General features: G+C 38.2%; 1 protein-coding gene across 1 annotated transcript in view; it reads left to right on the top strand.

The window, feature by feature from the left end:
• TNS3 (tensin 3) overlaps positions 1 to 21,899 on the top strand; it is a 136,214-nt gene that overhangs the window by 85,510 nt on the left and 28,805 nt on the right. The window contains exons 16-18 of the mRNA XM_053993578.1: positions 2,059 to 2,237; positions 2,583 to 2,700; positions 2,802 to 2,885. Of these exons, the coding sequence (XP_053849553.1) occupies positions 2,059 to 2,237; positions 2,583 to 2,700; positions 2,802 to 2,885 (381 nt within the window). The remainder of the gene's footprint in view (positions 1 to 2,058; positions 2,238 to 2,582; positions 2,701 to 2,801; positions 2,886 to 21,899) is intronic.

Here is a 21,899-nt window from a genome sequence, read left to right as displayed (position 1 = left end):
AAATCATCTGCAGTGATTCTCAGTCATTTTTCTTTACAGAAATGACAAATAAAAAAGGAAATGCAATGCAAATGTTGGTAAATGCTGGAATAGTATGAACTCAGTCTACATTCTTAAATGTCTCCAATTTCATAGAATTCACTGTGACTGTTTAGTATCATGTAAGAGGTTTAGAAGATATTTGTGATTTCATGTCCTTTTCTGGCTTCGAAAATCTTGAGTGATGCATCTAGTTTGCTTACAGGGTCTTCAGCACATACTCTTTCCATAAATAAGAGACCACACATAAAGATTCAAGTCGAGGAAAAAGGAGTTAAATATGGATGCTTAAAAAGTTTTTGAATTTTCCAGGTTGCAGCAACCATAAAACCAGAATCTCAGTTGTGTCTTTTTCCAAATGTGCTAGGTTTATAAATACTGACTCGATAAAATTAATAACTGGCTGTATTTGGACCCTGAAATTTTACCTTATTGGTGGAATTCTCAAAAATTACTAACATGGTTGTATGTATTTATTTATTTGCTTCAATAGTAGTTATTGTAACACTGCCTTAAATGCTAGCAGAGATGGATTTTTTGGAAGTGTTTAATTTTGTAGTTTAACAAGAGATTTATTAATATTTTTAGGATAAGCTACTACTTGCCAGCAAGTTACTCAGGTTGATACATACATATGTCAATGCAGAACCAGTTAAGTATCATGGATTTTAGTCTAAAATCCCTGTCTCTGTTTCAGGCTTGAATAAAAACTGTTCCACTATACAGAAATGTATTTGTGAATTAATGCTTTATAATTATGTAGTGTAATCAAGGTGGAATGTCTATAACACAGACTCTTATGCTGCATGCCAGATTTTACACCTTAGCTTCTATCAGCTACTTCAGATTAGGAAATCGATGTGTGTGTAAGGTGTATGCTATCATTTTTCTCTACCCAAGTTGCTGATTAAGTCCTCCTGCTGGTTTAGATGAAGGACACACTTTGGACTCCTAGTGTTATGGCTCCATGATCAGGGTGTGTAAGAGATGTGCTTCAACAACACATACTTACATTTGGTAATTACTGTAAAGGTTTAAATGACACCAAGCAATTAAAGCAATTAAAGAAATTATGGAAAAAGAAGTTGTGGAAATACTCAGCTCTTTTAAGAGAAATAGTTAATCCTCAAAGATCTTTTTGCATATATATAGACCATAGAAGCTCTCAGAGGAGTATTTGAAAAGTTACTATGCATGTGGTTGTTTTAGTGACTACCCAGTAGTAAGTTCTACGGATCCTTATTGTTGATTTAAGAAGGGTAGAAAAAGCAATTGTTGCAGGAGTAATCTGGAAGTGCCTGTTGTTTGGAATGGATGACCATGTATAAAATCCTGCTAATCATAGCTCTGCATCTAGTGATGTGCTCTTAATGTCTTTGGAAACAAATAGTGCTTTATATTCTTGAATATTCTGGATTGTTCTGCTGGTTGAGGTTAGTCTTCTGTGCTGTTCCTCAAAAGAATTACAGCTTCTGTGTGTAGCTAATACCTAATTTTTGTGATTAAGTGTGATTGCTGTGTGTGTCACAAAAGGTGTACAGTGAACTGAGTTTATAAGGGCCAGGATCTGTTTTAGCTAAAAATAATCTGCTTTTGGGAGGGGAAAGGTGGGGGAAATGCAGCCCTGGACAGCCGCAATTGTTTTTCTGCCAAGAGCCACTCACTGTGTGTCAGAAATGACACAGAGAGTTGTTTCTCCACAGAGAGGCCTCTCTTCGAGTGCCCTTAGCAGCCCCTGCTGGCTTGCTCTTCCAATTGCACTGAGGGTGATTGCTTCAAAAATGAGCATCAGGAGAAACATGCTGCTTAACTTACTCCTCTAGAACAAAGGGGACTGCAAATATTTTCCAACTGGTGTCAGCAAAGAAATTACAACTGGTATCTTTTCCCCACCTATGTGGTTTTGTAAAACAGTTTGAACATTCTTGTTTATAGTCACTACAGACAGAATAGTGAAGTTTGTTTAAATAGTTCTATCTGGAAAAAAAATAGTTTCTTAATCAGCTTGCCTGTTTTCAGCAACAGGTATGCAAGATGATGATGCAACAGGAAGAAGGCTCAGAAAGTTAAGTGTTGGGCAGTATGACAATGATATTCCTGGGGAGTCATCCTATAACAGGTGTGGATGGATGAAGTCTCCTGCTAGTCACCAGGCTGTAATTCCAGGATCACTGGTTGCTGGAGGGAAGACCAAGGAGGTAAACAATCAAGAATTTTTCACTAAATACTGAAGTGAGTGGCCAGTAGGAAGTCTTATGTTCTGTGTCCAAAATTAATATGAAGCAATTGGGCAGTTGCATCATGGCAATAAAAACAAGTAACTGCATTCACCTCATAAATGCAATTCAGTGTTTAAGGATGCTCTTGTCTGTTCTGTGTTTGCATGTTTTCAGTGTTCCAAGATCTCTCTGCTGGAACAGTAGATTGCATTATGCATCTGATTACAGAAGCCTTCTGTAATTTGATGAAGAATGCTCCACTGTGTCACAGGGTTAAGTGAAAATCGTCACACTATAATTTTGCTTTTTTGTGTCTTCTCTTAGATGATTGTTGTACATTACCAAGATGAAATAGATGGGGGAGTCTTCTCCACAATAAAAAATGGAAATGAAGCTGCCACATTCACATCAGCTTTTCCCCTGTCACCAGAGGTGACATACGGTAAGAAAATTACTGTTTGTTTGTTTATTTATTTATTTAAATAGCGCTATTAACATTTTAGCTGTTACTGAAGAGGAACTGCCCTTTTCCCTCTCTCCTAGTGACAGCACCTCCACCATGCCATCAGCAGATTACCTCCAGCCAAAAGGTCAGCAGCCCATCTGAGCTGTACAGAACCATTTCTGGTAAGGTACCCCTCTTTCCTAAGTAATGTGAAAATGAACTGTGTATGAAGGCAACTAACAGAACAGTGGTTTATAAGTAGGACATACAAATGGTGAATTTAGATATGCGAGTCAAAGAAACAGATTTTAGCAGTCCTATTTTCATTACACCAAAAACAAGTGAGTAATGAAGAATTATCCAAGAAATATTTAATACCTTCCAGATTTTAACTGCCAACAGGGAGTCCTATGTTCACATTCATTGTGCAAATTTAGTGTGAAGCAATTAGACAGCTGTGTAATGGAAATAAGAGGAAATGCAGCTCAGCCTTTAAGGCTATCCTGCTCTTGTTCTCTCTCTGTGTTTGCATGGTTTCCTTAATCTTTCTGCTGATATTTGATGACGTCAAAATACCACTATCAGGAGACTTGAGTTCTTCGTGATTTTAAGCAGGTTTTGTCTCCATCTCAGGAAAGATGGGTGATATTCATGTTGCCATCTTTCCAGGCCAGTGAAAAAGTGAAAAGCGCAAAGCTATTCTCAGCAAAGTGAAGCTGAGAATAGAACTTGACAGTAGCTATGCTCAAGTCAAGGAGATCCTTTACTGGAGGAATGGATGTTCTGGAGGGCTTTTTTTGCCATAATACACTTTGTAAATGTGCAACCATGGGAAAGTAGTCGGTAGTGGATGATTACATATATGATCTAGCTACGATTTTTTATAATAAAGGATGATTTTCAAGGCCTTAACTCTTTGCTACTAAAAATAGCAGCTAAGCTACTGTTACCTGTCACCTTTTTTGTGCAAAATTATTTGAAAACAATAGGATTTAAAAGAAAAAAGTTTTTCTGGACTGCATCAGAAAGTGCTGGACATAGCAGGAAGCCAGCTAATGTATTTAAAACCTGAATAAAAATCACAGGCATTCATTTTACGCATTACGTGATGTTCACATGAAAATTCATGTATATTATGTATAGTTTTACTGCTTAGGCTGTGACTGTCTTCTCCAGGAGGATCTCGATAGTAGACTTTTCAATAAATTTGATGATGGGTTTTGATGCAATAGGAGTGTTTCAATTTTAACTTTAAAAACCCTTTACGTTCAATTTGCCTCACTTAATAGTTGTCGAAAGCAAGTAACGTCAACACAGAATAAAATTATCTTTAGAAAAATCTTCTACCTGGTTCAAGACATCTCTTTATGGTTCTCCCTACTTCTAAGTAATTAGTGGCTTATATCCCCCTGGGGACAACTTCATCAAATCAATTATAGGTTGATCTACTGAACTTTGTTGATAAATGGTTTCTATTAATGTTGCTAAGGGCTAAGACTTGCCCTGGAAAACTATTTGGCTTTCAATGTGTTTCTCTATTTTGATTCTCCTGCTTAATTTTAAATGATGTCCTCTCTCAAATGCTGGTTTTAGATACTCATAATAATTATTCTAACTATTAGAAAAGTAGGCAATTGTTCCTTTGAGTGCCTGTTTTAAAATGAAGCTCAAGGTATACTGAATGCTGCAGGTTAAGTGCTCATCTCCGTGCAGCTTTGGTTTTAGCTGTAAACGTAATGTACTGTGACATTAAAGATGTTAGTTGTTAATTAGTTAAAGGTTAAAAGTGTATGAGATGGGTCAGCTAGAAAACATGCAGTAAAGACACCTGTTTGCAAGCATCTCCTAGAAATATTAGTAGAAATGTTAATTGGGTGATTTTCCCATCAGAGCACAGAAATTTCTGTTGTCAGAGGCAAGTAAGAATAATACTTTAAATGTTTTAAAATTATTCTTCTTCTTCTTCCTCTTCTTCTTCTTTTTCTTCTTCACTTCTACTGTAATTATTGCCTGTATCTACAGTAAGTATGTACTGTACTTCTATGCTTCTGATTCCTTTTGCAAGAAGTGCTTCTTATTTCTGCTACTAATCCCTAATTCATGCCCTGAGCAAGAGTGTTATGTTTTGTGTGTTGAAGAGGCCAAGAATCTGAAGGGAATAGACACAGCTGTTCCTGGGTTGAGACTGCTTTAATGCACCTGCCATAAAGGTTTAACTCTTGCAAAGTGCACACTCTTAGAGTTCTTAACAGCCTCAGTTTTTAGTACTTTCCCTTGCAGCCAGCTCTTCTTTTAAATGCTTACATTGTCTTGGTAAAAGTCAGGAAACATACTGACTTCTTCAGAGATTTTCAACAGCGTAAGGCCTTTTGCATCATGGACTCTGGAGTCTTAATTTCTGCCATTAAGATATTACTACTTTTGTCTCAGTTCAGATCACCCTTGAATTCAAAATTGCTTTGTTCTGCATCTCAGCTTTGCTATTTATCTGCTTTTTAAGTTACCAGAGAGGATGCCATAACCTGGTTACCAATTATCTAGATGGATTACTGTGTTATTTCTTCCCTGTTTCCTTGTGGAGAATAGCATTCAGTGTAATTAGCACTTACCATATCAAGAGATTCTGTTGTGCTTTTAGGAAAGTACAAAAGTATATATTTTAAAAGAAAAAATAGTCAGTAATTGCAATGACATCCAGTCCTTACATATAAAAATTCTCTCTTAAGTTATTAATGTAAACTGTGTATCTAGTATCTTGAATGCATCTGATTTTTAACCTGTTTACTTAAGGACACTGTCTTTAATAAAGTCTTACAAAACAGTGGTCTGTTATCCCTAGAAATCTTAATTTCTTTCCAATCTAGTAGTGTTATGTATCTGCCTCCCTTACATTAGCTATGCCCTAACTCTCCCTGTACATTTATTGGAGATGTCCTGCATGCAGGATTTCAGAGCCTTGTTCTTTATCAAACAGGTGTAAATTTAACCTACCTCAGTCTGTATGCATGCAGTCAACTTTGTGTCAGTGCTACTGCTCCAGTGATCACTTGCTGCTATGGTTTTATGGCCCTTTTCTTCACTTTACGTAGCTTGAAAGTAATACAGCACCCACAGAGTTCATTCTGAATTGTCTTTGAAAGATACCTTGTTTCTTGAGATGAACCTAAGTGGTCTATAAATTGGCTAGTGGCCTATAAATTGGCTAGTTTTATAAATATCCCTCAAAAAATAGGGCTGTTCCACGTAGAACCCAGATACATCTCTCTGGAATTTCACAATAGCTGATGTATATTACATGGGAGAGAGAATCCCACATATCAGTGAAGGAACTGAAGTACTATTTGTAGGCCATTTTGAAACTTATAAGGCTCTCTTTTGTCAGACAGCAGACAGCTAATTCAAGTCCCTTTGTATATAGAAATAACATATAAAAGCGTAGCAAGCTCTTTGCCCAGGGACTGAATGCTGGCTCGCTGCCCTGCCACTCCACCCATGAGGCTAAATGTGAAGACTGTCCCTTCTTCAGCCCTGGTCAAAGCATAGACAGAACTTTGCAGAAGGTCTGCATTCACAAACAGGCACTGTCTTGCAACAGAGGAGAGGGATCTGTGGAACAAGGGAAAATTGTCTATAATCCTATCAATGTACTGACAAAGAGAAGACATGATGTCACTTTTTCCCATCTTTTCTGAACAGCCTAACTAGACTTGTGTACCTCAAGCAGTGCAAATGATCAAATTGAAAGCATTGTTGCCAGTATAAGGAATCTCTGAGCCTTCAACCATGTGTAAAGCCTTGCCTTTTCATCTCTTCCATGGAGCTTAGACTACGTACTGTACCCAAAGCTTGTGTATGAGCTGCATCTATTCTAAAAATTTTAGAAAGGGCAATTTTTCTCCACATGCCATTGTGGAGCTCTTCAAAACCACATACTGGAATATTTCCACAATTTTTCTCATACAGACTCTGTTTTTATCTGACAGAGACATTGTAGCCCTAATTCCCCTCATTGACTAACATAGACTTACTATATTACATCATCCAGCAGAGTGATGGCTGTTTAATAAATGTATTGGAAAGCAAACCCACAACCTAACAGCCTTATTATTGTATAATTCTATTACCGATTAGAATTTTATGCTGTTGTGGTATCATACTGTTATTCCAGGATTGTCATTTCTTCCAGTCTTAATTGCAAGGGAAATGATACATACTGTTTAATTTTTTGATTAAAAAAATATCATGTTTTTAAACTGAGGGTCAGTTTGGGAATAAAAGTGAAACTAATTTGTGAAGGGAAAAATTCCCTGTTTATGATGGGCAAAAACTTTTTCCACAATGTGAAAAGCTTTCATGTAATATTCATTTATACCTGTCTTTCTCTCCTCCTCTTACCTGTTTTTGTATGTTTTTGTAAGACATACATGTCCAAAGCAAGTAATAGATTCAAAACTTTTCCAAACATCTGGGTTCATTTGCTTAGAACATCAATGCATCCACTTATGTGGATCTTTAACATAAACTCTGTCCTCCTGGAAACAGGTGCATTTACATTTTTGCTATTGTAATTTTTGTGTTTAGGTTTTTTTTGATGTTTTGTTTATTTTAGTGGGTTTTCATTTGTTTCTTTGTTGAGGCTATCAAAGAAAAATAAAAAATACAAGTAGAGAAAGGAAATTTATGGTTTAATGCAAAGCAGATACACCAGATTTCTGTTATGTTTTGCATTGTCCTGCAATTGCCCTTGACATGTTTATGTCGTGGCTGAATACAGTGTTCATCTACACAGTATTTTTATAATTAAACACCTAATGTTTCACCATTTACTACTGCATAAGAAGCCTCTATAGGCTTCAGGAGCAAGCAGGAAATTACTTGGATGTCCTGTTGGGATTATTCTACCAGCATGAACTTAATGAGGGCTTCCAGAAAGAGCATTTGGAATGCTGTAAAGCAAAATCATAAATGTTCAGAGACCACTTCTTGGTTGTTGTAAAGACTGAAGTCAATACAATGTACTATGATCTATCACACTTTTCTATCTCTGGGTTACTTTCATTGAGACATTCAGCTCAGTAAAACTAATCTTTATACAAAGTTTTTATTGCAGGAAGGTTGGAGATGACTTGATGTGTTTTCAAGTCTTCATTGTCACAGATCTCTTTCCTTTTGTGCCACTGATTATAATACCGTTCTCAACATATCTTTCAAATACAGTCATGGAAATATTGTATTTCTTTGGCCTGCAGAGAAATGAGTAACACTTATTATCAGTGATTTCACTCTAGTAGTTTAAATTCACAGAAAAAGTAATAATATTCCATCTCATGTGCTAAAAAGTTTAACCATTTCATTTGGTTTATATCAATTTGAATGGTGGAAAATTTCTTGTAACAGTAGAATGGAACTGAAACTGAAAATAACTTAAAATACTTGTAGTCTATGCCTCCACTGAGTGGTATTAACTACAATCCTTACAGTGTAAGTGTCTACAACTGAGCTATTTGATAATCAGCTGTAATTGAGCTTTTTCCCCCGCCCCCTCCTGCCTCAGTTTGACTGAGATTTTCATGGGAGGAACTGTCCCAGTCTATACTACTTAACTTCCCAAAGCTTTAGAGATGAAATTATTTAGAGTTTAATCCATTTAGTTAGCTAGATATGGACAGGTTTTGTTTACATCTATATGTTTCTACATAAAACTTAAAAAAATCTGTACATATATTAGCCACTGAGCAAACATTCTAATATGTCATTGATTCAGAGGAGAAAGGAATATTATTATACATAACTGAATATAAAAAGCTAGGGCATGCCAAGTCCATGGCAGATAGTATGTGATGATAAAACAGTGGGACAATATAAATGGGTGTTTTCTTTGGGTGATACATTAAAGCTGACAAAATAGACCACTCTCGTTACTGGATTTTCATAAGAAAACTCATTTTCTAAAATATACTCTCTCTTCCACTGGTTTTGGATACTCTAGCTTGATAAAATATTCCAGAACATGAATACATTTTGGTTTGTAGCCAGTGTTGTATCGGATCACAGACTCAATGATTCTTCAAATCTGGTGCTTATGTTAAGACAAAGATATTTCATGATTAATTGTTCTTACAGCTCCCCGAGTTAAACTTCTGCAAAGGGACACAGTCTGCTGTGACCTACATATTGAACATCACGTTGAACATAAGAAAAATTCAAGTACGACAGATGGTCATGGAAAATACTGTGCTAGCAGAATGCATAATCTAGTGCACATATATATAATTCCATGTGCAGCTTCTCTGTGATACTGAGGAATTTGAAGGGGAAAAAAAAGAAGATAGGTGTATTTGGAGGTTTTTTCACAAACAGGATGGGACTGTTGGGATACATTCCTTGAGCTTTACTGCAGCATCAGCCTCATTACATGGTTAAGACAATAGAAAGATGGCAACAGCTCACGTACAACCAGCAGCAGCCAAAGATTTCTTTGTTACAGAGCATTTAAAAAGCTTTCTAGCCAATAGCATATTGCTAAAGTTTACAGACAATTGTTCTAGCCAATCACTAAAAGCGCACATGTACACCTGGTTCACACAATGCTTGCATGTATGCCTTCTATTAACAATAAACAATACACCATTATTAAGCTTAAAACCTTCTATTATCTTGCTAAGCATATTTTTCTCCAGTCTTGAGGTCTATCTTAGCCAAGCCTAAAACTCAAAAAAAAATCTTCTTACCTTTAGTATTTCCCACCGATAGATTCTTCAAACATTACATTGAAGAGATGTTATGAAACTATTCACTGTCTCCTCTTCCTCCCTCCCTTGCTTTTGTAGCAGGATTTGCATCTGGACAGAAACACTGTGATCATAAATCAGAATGGGCCTTAAACCATTAAAACTGCCCTGTTAAAACTGCTTTGGAGATAGAATCAGATACTGATTTGGAAAGACTTTGTTTTATACTGTGTGTTTAATTTTCTGTGCAAGTATTTACATTGATTTGTTTGTTTTAATGGATGAATTTTCATTCAATGTGGGCAAAGTGCTGATAGATATGTAAATCAGAGAACTGAGACTGTTCTCCTAGAAATGGCCCTTTCAGAGGTCCCTTGGCACTGCCTGCATTATCCATTTGAACCAAGACACTTCTGAAAAGTTATATGGAGTCTTCTGCCTCAACCAGCAAAGTTTTCTCACGGGAAATAAGTATCCAAGTATTGGAGACCCTAAATACAGAAAGGGGCTCTCTACTTTCTCGTTCATTTGTTTTGGCCTGAATTCAAATGTTGAACTGCATTAAAGGAATGGCAGATCTTGTGACAAAGGAGTTTTCCTACAGGAGTTCATATGAAATAAGGTTTCTAGCTTGGGACATCTTTAAAGTCTCTTGCATCTTTCATCAATGGTACCTCAACAAGTCTGAGTGATCCTTGATCCCTCACTACTAGCATTAAATCAAGCAACTGCTGATTGGGTTCTTCATCAAGAACCCACCCACCCTCTATGCACTTCCCTTATTTGAGGCACCACACTTTAATCCAGTCTGTATGTTTTGTCTTGATTAACTTTTCATACCACTGTGAACTGAAAATGAAACAACTGCCTTATTTCAAAAGGATTTATTAACTGAGAAAAAACTTGAAGTTTTTCATAAGACACGTTATTACCTGTTATATTTTCATCCAGGAACCAATACATCTGAAAGTTTAATTGTGCAGCCTGCAGCTTTCATCCTTCCTGCAGCTCTAATCCAAAGGCATTTTCTCTAGAGAGAAAGCAGTAGCATTTTCTGGTGTTTGTTTATTTTTGTGGTAGGTTTTTGTTTTTTTTTTTTGTTTTGTTTTTTTTTTTTGTGTGTGTTTTTTTTTAATACTTGCCATACAAGATAACTGACTGTACTTGGAATATGCATTTATTAGTTGAAAAGATGATGGCACTTGGCACTTCCAAGGGTGCTGAACACAGTTGCTTGTTATGTTCACTAGTATCTGTCAGAGCTCAAAAATTCTAAAATTCAGGCAATAAAATAATCTGTATAATTCTGAATTTCCAAATGCCAAAAAAAGTTGTTTATATAATCAAATATTACATGGGAAAAATGTGTTTATACAATGCTTCAATTGTTACTTGATCATGGTCTCAAAGCATATGTGCCTCTTCAGTTAAATTTGAAATGCACCCTGATAATACACTGGTGGGTGGTGGTGGTTTGGTTTTGGTTTTTTCCTCTTTCTTTTTTCTTGCTAAGAACCACTGAAAAAGTGATTACTTGAAAGGTTTTTAAAGCATTCTGTTTTAGAGAGTTTTGTTTCTCTTTCTTTTGCTTTCCATGGGAAAAAGTAATGCATTTCCCCACATAAATCAGTCATTTGATAAATAACTATCTTTGTATATATTCATTGAAATATCAATGAATAATATCTTACACATATATAAAATCCAAAATAATGTGAAGCTGAGAAACCCATCACTAATATTTGCTTCTTTTGAAGATGCAAACAATAAACCATTGACAGAAACTTAAAAACAATTTTAATAGAAATACGTGATTGGATGAGCAGACATCCTGGCAGATGTGTTTGTTTTTACACATATCTGAGGTTGCTTGTTAGCAGTGCATGTGCATAGCATACATTTTTGAGATGTCACTAGTCACTTTGTTTGGAAAAGGTTAAATTAACAAAAAACATGGGAACGACTACTGCTCTTGCTATGATTCTATAAATTTTTTTCAGCTTTTCCAGGGTGAGGCCTCCCACTATATGACGTGGCACTTCATGACTGTAATGTGGCAGATTAATCCATGTAGTTTGAGGGAAGGCTGAAGAAGAGAGCTCCAAAAATCAAAGTACAGCTGTGAGCACACGTTTTCAAAAAAAATACAGTTTTAAATGATCCTGTGTTTGAGTGAATGGGAGGGTCTGTCTACTGCATTCACAAGTTAAAGATATTCTGTAGTTTCAGAATGACAGACCTTCCAGTGTTGAGTGGGAACAGAGAGGAAATACACATTCAGTTCTACTTAATTGTTTATAGTCTAAAGGTCATATTGGTCTTTGTTTTTTAGGATGCTGTTCTCCCCTATGTTAATTCTCTTCATGTTTATTCCCTCTTGCAGAGGAGGAGAAAACCAAATTAATCTGTGTTTTTCTATGCCTGAGTTAGGCATGTTATTTCACAAAGCCATTTATATTCAGGCATCTTGTGGACAAAATCCAAAATGAGCAATCTTCTTGACATTGACACCTACATTCCTGTCAATCATCAGAGCAGGAGAGAAACACATGACATTCCTTAACAAATTGTGGCGTTTGCTGAATTTGTATGAAAAACATGGCATAGCCACTTCGCTTCAGGAGTTCTTGCTGGACAAAGGTGCATGTTACAATTCAAGCCCTACGTTTTAAACTATTTTCATTACAATTTGCAGTGTAATGGTTCTGATCAAACCAGGAATCTTATGTCCTATATCTAGGAGAACTGTATACTGGTACCACCTGGCAGAGATTGAAAGACCTGATCCTGATTTCCTGTGCTGTGCCTGGAACAGCCAGGAAACCAATTCTTCTTGCCAAATAACAGACTTTTGCCTTTTGAGATGGCAGTACCTTACACACTGACCTAAATCAAATCAGTTCCTCACTGGAGACATCCAACACTGCTTTTTCTTCCCTTCCTAACTCTTCTTTTGTATGCAATCAACCTTGCCCTTTCTATCTTCTGGCTTTAGAGTTTCAGACTTTTTTCTTCTTTGGAGAAGAAAGTCTCATCTGGTTGAAACTTTGAATTTGTGACAGAAAAAGAAGCAAAAGGTGAGATTTTTATTATGTGCCCTTTTGTTTGTTATTAATTGTCCATGTCAGAGGGTTTTTCTTGATGAGTAGCCCCTTAAGTATAACTGAGTCTGTTAGAAGGATCCATGCAAAAAATCTTTTAAAAGGATGAATTTGATAAATGCTGGCAAAACTCAATTATATTAATATTTTAATTACATGATTTCTGCTTACATTACATCCTTATAATACTTTGGACAGTAAGTTTCTTACTTAACCAACCTTCTTCATACGTCATCTCAGACCACTGTTATCTTCTTTGTTAAAGGTTACTATTCTTGTTCCCTTCTGTCCTGGTTCAGGGCAAATCTGGGAGAGAACCCCCAAAGGCGTTCCTCTAGGAAGCAGATTCAGTCAGCCCCTCCCCCAAACGGTTTGGAAAAAATACCTCCTTGGAGAAAAGTGGAAAAAACTGTTTATTAAACAAGAAAACAAAAACAATATTAAACAATAAAACCTCTTGCTGCTCCAAAAGAGAGACAAACTCAGGAAGTCCCCTCCCTGGGTTGCAGCTTCGCTCACTGAGTCTCTCTTCAGTCCTTCCGGCACTGGAAATGCCACGGCCCAGGCCTAGCCCGGTGGGCCACAGGTGCGAGCTGTTGGTGCTCCTCTGGGTGTTCAGTCCAGAGCAGTTTTAAACAGGTCCAAAGAACAGGGAAAAAAACCCCACAGTCCAGGGAACTTCTTTGCCTTGGCTAGCTAAAACTAAGTAAAAGCAAAGAAGAGCTCTGTCCTGCTGTCTGTTCATCCACGGACAACACAGTCCAGGAGAAGGAATGTGGAAGAGTGAGTGCAGTTTCTGAAAACAAACTGCACGCTTCTTCTCCTCCGCTTCACTCTCAGAACAAGTCTTAAAGGTGCAAAACTTATTATTCAGCATAAACAGAACAGATGATTGGGGATAAAAGCATCATACAGTCAACCCAGAACATCTTCTAATTCAGCAAGTGTATATAGCCAAACAAGCAAAGCTGTCAAGATTTGAAAATCAGGAAAGAAATGAGATATCCAAAGGTCCAGTGATTACAGTGCTTTTTATGTAGAGACAGGGATGTTTTCTATGGAGAGAAATTTTCTCTAGTCATTATTCTTTATAGGAGTGTGAACACTTTTTTTGACTGCATCTGGCTCTGCCTGGAAGCATCCAAGACGAAGTGTGGTTGTATAATAAATTATTCAAAGTAACTGATATCACTTCTGAACCATAATAACCTCTTCTGACTCTGTGGCAAGATTTTCTCTTCTTTTTACCTGATAATATGGTGTATATCACAACTAACCTTTGCTATTTTGGTTCTTCTGCGTGCAATCTTTATGCAACATGTTTAATAGGAGCAGCTGCTATGAAGGAAAACAGTGGTAGGAATGAATATTCTTATGAAGGAGTAGTTTGATTTACATTATGGTCTGTGAAAGAAAGCAAAATGTAATTACTTTACCAGTACTCATCTCTATAACCAAGCCAGCTTGTGTATTTTAATATTATCAAAATGGTTTAGTACATGCATTCAAAACATGGTGCCGGTAGAAATTTGAAAGCAATAGAATAATTCATAATGGGAAAGTTTTAAATGGTTGTATTTGTTTCTATCTAGATCTAGTAATTTCCTGCAGTGATCCTTTCAGAAAATACGGTGTGCTGGGCTCTGATGAACAATCTGAAAAGGAAACGTGCTGCTCATTGTGGAGCTGCAGTGTTTCCACTCGTCTTCCTGACCTGTGAATAAAACCTGTTCAGAACAGTGCAAGTGGGATGTTGAATGCAACACAGTAAGACTTGGGAAGCGAGTAAAACTTTATTCAGAGTTCTGGATGTTAAATTTATCCGAGAGTGTTGGGCCATTTTGGTGTAATAGAGTAGCTGGGCTTTGGTCAACATTAAAAAGCACTATTCTAACAATTGTCGGTTCCGTTGTCTTGCATCTCTCTGAAAGAAACAAAATAAGTGAGGTCAAATGAAGTGGTGGGGGAAGAACAACACCCGGCCCCCAACACTCAAAGAAAACCCCCAAAATCAACCAAATTACCACCACACACAACCTCTCCCTCCAACCCAAGTTCCCAGTCTCCCTGGCCCCCGCGGCGCTGCGCGGAGCACAGGACCCGCTGGGAGCGGAGCTCTGCGTGGAACAGGCGGTGAGAGCCGGGCGGGGAAAGGGAGGGAACAAGTCAAACGTAAATGAGGTGGAGTCAGCACAGCGGGCATACACTGAATGGGCAGTCGAGCTGAAGAGCGAGCGGGAAGCCTAATCTAACAACTATCGGGGAATTACTTTCTGCCTCTACGAAGTGAACTGTGGCCGTTCTTCATCTGGCTGGCTGTTTTGAGACAAGGGAGCCTGTGCTTCTTTCGCCGCAGACACTGGAACCCACTTTGCGGTGAAGTTCTAACACGCGAGGGAGAGTGGCGAGTGCTGGCAAATGAGGGCAATTGTTTTTCCTAAGGCTTTGCGTGGCGGGCCGGCGCGCCCCGCTGCCTCGATTCGGTGAGCCACAGGCAGTATGCGGCACGGAGGGAGGGAAGGACAATTTCGCACAGCCCCGCGGGGGAGCAGCTGTCACGATGGCTTCCATAGGTAGGTTTGTGGTTCCCTGCGCCCTTGTTTTGTGCGTTTTGCTAAGTCTGAAAACTCGTTTATGTGGATTGGTCTTGTGTTTGGCTGGTCGCGCTCGCCGCAGCGGCAGCGAAACGTGACCCCGGGAAAAGGGGAGGGCGGCCGGAATTCCCTAAAGCGAACCAGGCTCAGATAGGGGCCAATGGGGCCGCTCCGCTTGCGGGGTGGGGAGCTGGGAGCACGCACGCAGCCTGCGGCCTGCTGCTGCGAGCTCTGTAGAAATTAAGTGGGAGGAAGAGTTACGCCTTTTGTAGTCATGTAACAACGTTGGGAGTCTGCCCAGAAACTGAGAAGGTTTGCAGACAAGGAGTTTTGTCAGTATGGGAGTTTTCTGCAGTCGCAGACAATGATTGAGGGCATGAGGCAGGGCTCGGGAGTTTTGTCTAGCCACTGTCCTGCTGAAGAAGCCTTGCAATTTTTTGTGTGCCGTGGTGGGTCTTTTTCAAAGTAGAAGAAATGAGGGCTGCCTGGAGTATACATAATTTCTGTCCACGTAGAAAAAATTTGTCTAGGCTGAGTCTTTTTCCTCCCCTGAGGAAATTTTAGTAATGTTATAGCAGCACTGGATTTCTTTTCAAAAGCATGAAAGGTGTAAGATTTTGTTTCTGCTTTCTTGCTTAGTGAGAACACTTTGTTGTACCATTAGGACTGGAAGGGTAATTGGTCTAATTTGTGCATCTAAGACAAAGTGTATTTGTGTAATACATGTAAAACACTCTCTTACTTCAGTTCTGAATTTTCCATGAAAATATAATAGTCTTAGAGCAGCCAGATATTACATGCTACAGTGTACAGGATATAGCAGAATAAAGAGCCTGGTTCCTACTGCCTTAGTGCAAACAGTTTTTCTATTGAAACAGTAGCAGCACATGGTTGGGTAAAAACTGCAACCCTAAAAGGAGAGTTACTGAATCACAGTTCTCGAGAGACAGACCAAGCAAAAAAATGCAAGACTTCTCAGTTCATGTGTTTTGTGAACAACACTGAAGATAAACTGAATTGAGTTTGTTTTTACCAGTTTCAATTTCAGGTTATTAAAAGCAGCCTTTGAAAAGTCAGTTTTTTCTGGTTTTAAAATAAAATGGTTTAGGTATACTGCTTGAAAATCAAAACACAACCCTCACTTTGTTATTCAGGCTGGAGTGAGCTGGGTTCAGCATTATGTTGCAGGCAAGTGATTGGAAAAGTGAACAGGTTGAAGATCGTCACATTTAGGCAGAATTTTTCTCACAGCAGAAGAACAGGACCAAAGTGAGAGTTTTGATAGAAGGTCCAAACATCATTTTGATTGCTTCCATTTGTTCTATGAGGCAAGTATGCCTCAAACATCAAAAGCTGCCTACTGGGACCTCTCTGGTTCCTCTTGGCACCGGGGAAATGGACTGAGACAGAAAAAGGGGAGTTTAAAACTCCTTCTTTCTCTCTCTTTTACCTTAGGAAAAGTATATAGGATCCTAATACAAAATAGAAAATGTCAGTGAGTCTTTGTGCTTGCTTCTCAGAAGTGTCAGGAAGTCAGGCTCAAGCTCTGTCCCTTCTTTCACTCAGTTTGGCCTCTCTACCTTCACCCTTGCCTCCTTGCCTTTGGCTTTGCAGTGTATCTTGTCAGTATACATGAGTGGCACTTTTCAGTTCAGCACAGACAGCTTAGACCTGCATCTCCTGACATTTCAAGTAATTTTAATGGATAATGAACTTGGCCGGTATTTTACTCTTTTCTTGAAAGATGCTTGGTCTTTCAGTGCATTCTGCCTGAAAAAGTATTACTATTCACTGGAAGGTACAATTTGCATGTTTTGTAGGTTCTTTTTTTCTTCTCTAAAACTATTGCAATTTAATTTTATGGTTTGATGAAAATTGTTGTATTCAGCAATGTGAATGCCTGAAATTCCATTGTGACATGAACCATGATATGAATGGAGTTGTCTGTTTCTAAAGCCATTTTACTAATTTGCTGTGTAAAATTAGTGTGGACATGTTAATAATTGTGTTCTAATTGTTTTATTGGATTTTTTTTTTCACTACTGAGTGTACATGCTGAGTGTACTACTGCTGTATGTAGAGATAGAATAGGGGTACTCTTGTTTATGCATTATGTACTGATAGTGATTCTCTCCTAAAGAGTGTTTTAATCACATTTTATGTTACATGTGATCTGGAAATCTTGAGGACATGCCTTTGCAGCTGATTTGCATTCCTAAGATGGCAAAGCTTGCCAAAATCAGTAGCACAGCATCTGCAAGATCTTTTAAAATACATGAAAAGACATATGCAACTGATTGCTTTAATCCTTGGGGAAGTTTCTTTTTTTCCCCTGGTACTCCTTGGGAGAATGAAATGAATTAGTATAAGAAAGTTGTTCAGAAAGTCATGATAAGGATTTTACTGCTTTCAAGATGCTGTATTGTTAATTCTGTTCAGCAAATAGGAGTTATTTGTATTTTGATGTTTGAATGAATGTATGATACCAAGTTACCTGTAAAACAGTCTACCTATTTTCTCAGAAAAGAAGCCATATAGTGCAGGTCTTAGGGCTTTAGGGTGGAGTAAAGTGTGGTCTCGTAAATCATACTTTTGATTCTGATCAATGTGTCAGCCTATGGTTTCCTGGAGATAAGCTGACACCTGGCATAGCTTCAGAGGCTGCATATGGCTATTACTGGCAGGCTGTTATGGGAGCTAGGACTTGCAGAAGACAGGAATGTAGCAATACACTCCCACTTTTGTCATGAATCTTCCTGGTAGGCCAGAGTCTCCACTGACTGTGGTGAAGTGCCAGACTTCTGCACCCAGTGCTGACTGGAGAAGACTGCTATGCTAAGGATGCTTTCTCAAGGGGCAACAGCTCTCTTTACAGCTCTCTTTCGGGCATAAGGCAAGAATTACTTTTTTCTTAAATTCTGAATGAATCTTACAGGCTCCCAAAACACAGTGAACACTTTCTAAATGCACACAATCAATGATTACATGAAGTTAAAAAGCTTCAGTACTGTAATGTACATTACATTTAATTATTAGCACTTTGGGTTCTAATTGTTGAACATGTTTTTTCTTCCACCAAATAAATGTCTCTGAGAAATACTTCACTGCCTCTCCAGTTGTGCTGTTTTATTTCTGAAGTTGTCAGCCACTCCATTGTTGTATTTTCTGTATTATCCAAGCATGTAATACATATTCCATTGAGATTCTTCTCAGATGAAGCAACTAAAGCAGACCTTTTTATGTGCAGAGAGGCTAATGCCTGGATGGTAGAGCCACTGTCTCAATGACTTTCCCCAGGTTCAGCCTGACTGAATACTTGCAAAGAGGGTTGGTCTACTCAAAACAGGCATTAGCAGAATCTCCTAGCAATAGTAATTTTGTCTTTTCTTTCACAAACATGAAAAATCCTGTTACATTTTCTCTGCTTTGTATTGGTGGGTTTTCGGGATGTGTGGGAACCAAAGTTGACTCTGTGTTGGTACATAACATGTACTTCTTCTAAATGAGAAGTGGAGCTACTTACTTTGAATAGGAAAGCATGTGCTGTGCAAAAGACACAATAAAGTTATTCCATTGCCTGGTATCTGAAGTTATAAAAGACAAGACTTTAGGCTTCCTTTATTGATTTCCATGTATTCTGTGAAAAGGAAGGAGCAGTGTGACCAAAGTTGATGGGTTTCATATAAGGGAATAATTTGGGTCACTGTATTTTAGTGAGATTGAAAGCACAATGTAACAAGTTTAAAAGGTCAGAATTTCAGTAAAGTTAATACTTTGGCCAAAAGCAGGAGAGACTGTTGGTCTCTCTTACTATTTTTGGCACCTTTGTATTTGGAAAAGCAAGTGAGTGAAAGAGAAGATAGATAACCTGTAAGAATCTTAGAGTGCAAATAGACTTGGAAAAGCATTAGTTTGTTATCTGGCTCAAGTGGGCCATTACTTAGTTCAGAGCTGTATTATTTTCTCTGTCCATTCAGCTTTTATACTAGCCTCAGATAGTTGTGAGGTAGTGAGCTCAGTGTTTTGGAAGCAGAATACTGACTTAAAGCTCCCTTTCCCCAGAAGATGTAACTGAGGATCTCTACTTGAGTTTTCAAGCTGATACAATCCACATTAACTAGCACCTTCTCGTGAAAAGGATTACAAAGTTTGAAATGTATGAGAACCTACTAAAAAGGTATGCTAGTGGATCTGGACCATAGTGTGGGTTAAGCTACTCTGGGGTTTTTCTTTTTCGGTAGGGTTTTTTTTTTTTTTTTTTTTTTGTGTGTGTGTGTATTTTTTTTTTTTGTGGTTTTTGTTTTGTTTTTTGGGGTTTCATTTGTTTTTGGGGTTTTTTTGGGGGGGGTGTGTGTTCTCTGTTTCAATAGGTTTAGTAGATTAAAGTATGGGTTAATCTGTAAGATCGTACTTTATATGGCTGTGTCGTCGGCACACCGGCAGTTTCTGCTTACAACTGGAAAAAGCCTGCAACTTCTACAGATTTAACCTTTTGCTGCCAAGTAGAAGAGTGAACTGGATATTTTTGTGCCTTGCATGTTGACACAATTACTATTCTTTTCTTTTTTTAATGTCATTTTTCAGTAGGGTATGGTGCAAAGAGTCCAGCTCCTTTTAAGGTCCTGCTGTTAAAGTTGATGATCAGTGCTAGTAAATGTAGGTCTGACCTGGGTGCATGAAGAGATACAAACGTGAATGATCCTGGCTTTGTCATGTCACTTCTTGAAGTAAGGAGCTGCACTTTTACATTGTCAGTGTTTTCACAGCTATAAATGGCATGGTAGGGGCCTGAACTAAGAAGCACTGATGATTTGCTTTCTGTCAGATGTGCCAGGCTAGTTAATTCTGTAGAAACTATGAAATTGCAGAATTATTGGTTCTGTGAGATAAAGGGTTAACACCTGACTGGTGAACTCTGCATCAATCAGAAGACATAGCTGAAATACCCAGCCGGTTTGTTTTTAATTGAAGTAAAAATAAGGTTGCTTTCATGGGAAGTTCTTTTAAGATATACTTGTTTCTAGCCTGGGAAGAGTTATATCTAGTTTGTGTTTTTTCTGCATGTTTTACATGCCTGGCTGCCAGTAGCTTTTCACTCTATATTTTATACCTGTGAAAATGGAGTGTGAAAGGCATCTGTGAGCATGACAGTGATCGTTCCCTCAAGCTCTAAAGATAATAGAAACAATCCAAGGCCTGAAACAGGGAAGAATCAAACTTTGGTCCCTTTATTCAAGCAAGTGCTGTGGAAGGCGTGGAATTTGCTGTGTAAATCTGTTGGACTAGCTTTTATGCACGTAGTTGAGCTGAGTGGGAGATTTTAAGCTATTTCAGAAGGAGTGCCACTCCCCTCTTTGCCTTCAGACTCTTGGTAACTGGATTCCAGTGACTCCCCTATATAGTCTGGTATCAGGAGAACAGACACGGAGACATGAAAACAAGAAAGCATGTGTAGATAAGCTTGGGATTGTAATTCCTGTTCCTTTGGGGAATGCATTTAGAAGTAGAATCGTCTCAACCTGCAGTGTAATTGGGAAGCATCCGTGCACGTTCATGTGCAGAGATGAGATGCCTGTTGCACTTGAGATACTTTGTCAAATACTGGTCTCTGGAGATTTATCAAAGTTGTGTTTCTGGGGAGGCTCTAGTAGTCTTCATAAGTACATCACTTTGACCAATATGGGTTTGTGCAGCCAGCTTTTCTGACTCTTATTTGCACCAGTATGAGGATGACTGTAAATGTAGCTGATCTGGCAAATACAGATTCAGATTTCTGTAGCTCTTCCACATGAAACATTTCTGCAGTATTTCCTTAAAGTTCACTTCTATGGCTGTTTTGAATATCATTAAAGTAATGGTGTAGTTAAAAGATAGTTTCTGTTAAAAGGCAGTTTTTCTGTTTCCCTCATCCAATTAAATGTTTACTCTGTTCAGTGTGTGCTGTGTGATGAATTCAGATGGTTTATAGTCAGGGCACTAGCATGAAGATTTTCTTGTCTCAGACATATCTTTTAGGTACCTTGTACACTCTTCATTCAAGTAACAGCAGAACCAAGCTCTGCCATGAATTGAAGGGAAAACAATATTCATTTTGACTTGTTTTCAGTGGCTTTTTACATTAGGAAGGTTTGCTTATGGAAAAGATGCATTAGTGTGATCTAAATTCTTTGTAGGAGTGGAATTATTCCCTGACTTCCTTGGTTTTGGGTTCTTTTTTTTCCCCCCTCCCTGATTCTTTGGAAGTGTATCAACTCAAGAGACAGTAATTAGAGATTGTTTCATCTGTGACTGTCTTATTGGGTTTCAGTCCTGCCAGTGTTGAGGTCAGTAGGACTATTCAGGTGAATGAAGCTATTCAGATGCATGGGCATTTGTAGTATTACAGTCTTCTGTCATGGAAAACGGTGTTGCTGAGCCTGGACCTCTGTGAATAGGTGTTGACTTTTTAATACTAAATACAGAATAATTAAATGTAATCGCCGTTAGAGCTTGACTGGTTATTTAAGTGTACCTCTGAAAAACAGCATGAAACTGTTCCTGTATAAAGCTCTGCAGTAGTAGCATTCACATTATTCCTCATCTAAATGCATCTGTTTTAGCTATATCCTGTAGTATTTATGTGCAGTATAATTAAGATGAACATATTTCTTATTTCAGTCAGTTTAGAAACCAGTTACTCTGGTGCTGTTTGCAGGCTATTAGGAAATAAAGGTTACAGTTGTTTTGCTTCTTTGGTGTGGACAAAGTTACGCCTGAAAACTGTAGCTGCA

This window comes from Vidua macroura, chromosome 1 (genome assembly GCF_024509145.1).
Source record: "Vidua macroura isolate BioBank_ID:100142 chromosome 1, ASM2450914v1, whole genome shotgun sequence".
NCBI lineage: Eukaryota > Metazoa > Chordata > Aves > Passeriformes > Viduidae > Vidua > Vidua macroura.
The sequence above is the reverse complement of the archived record's forward strand: the minus strand, read 5'-3'. Positions and strand labels throughout refer to the sequence as shown.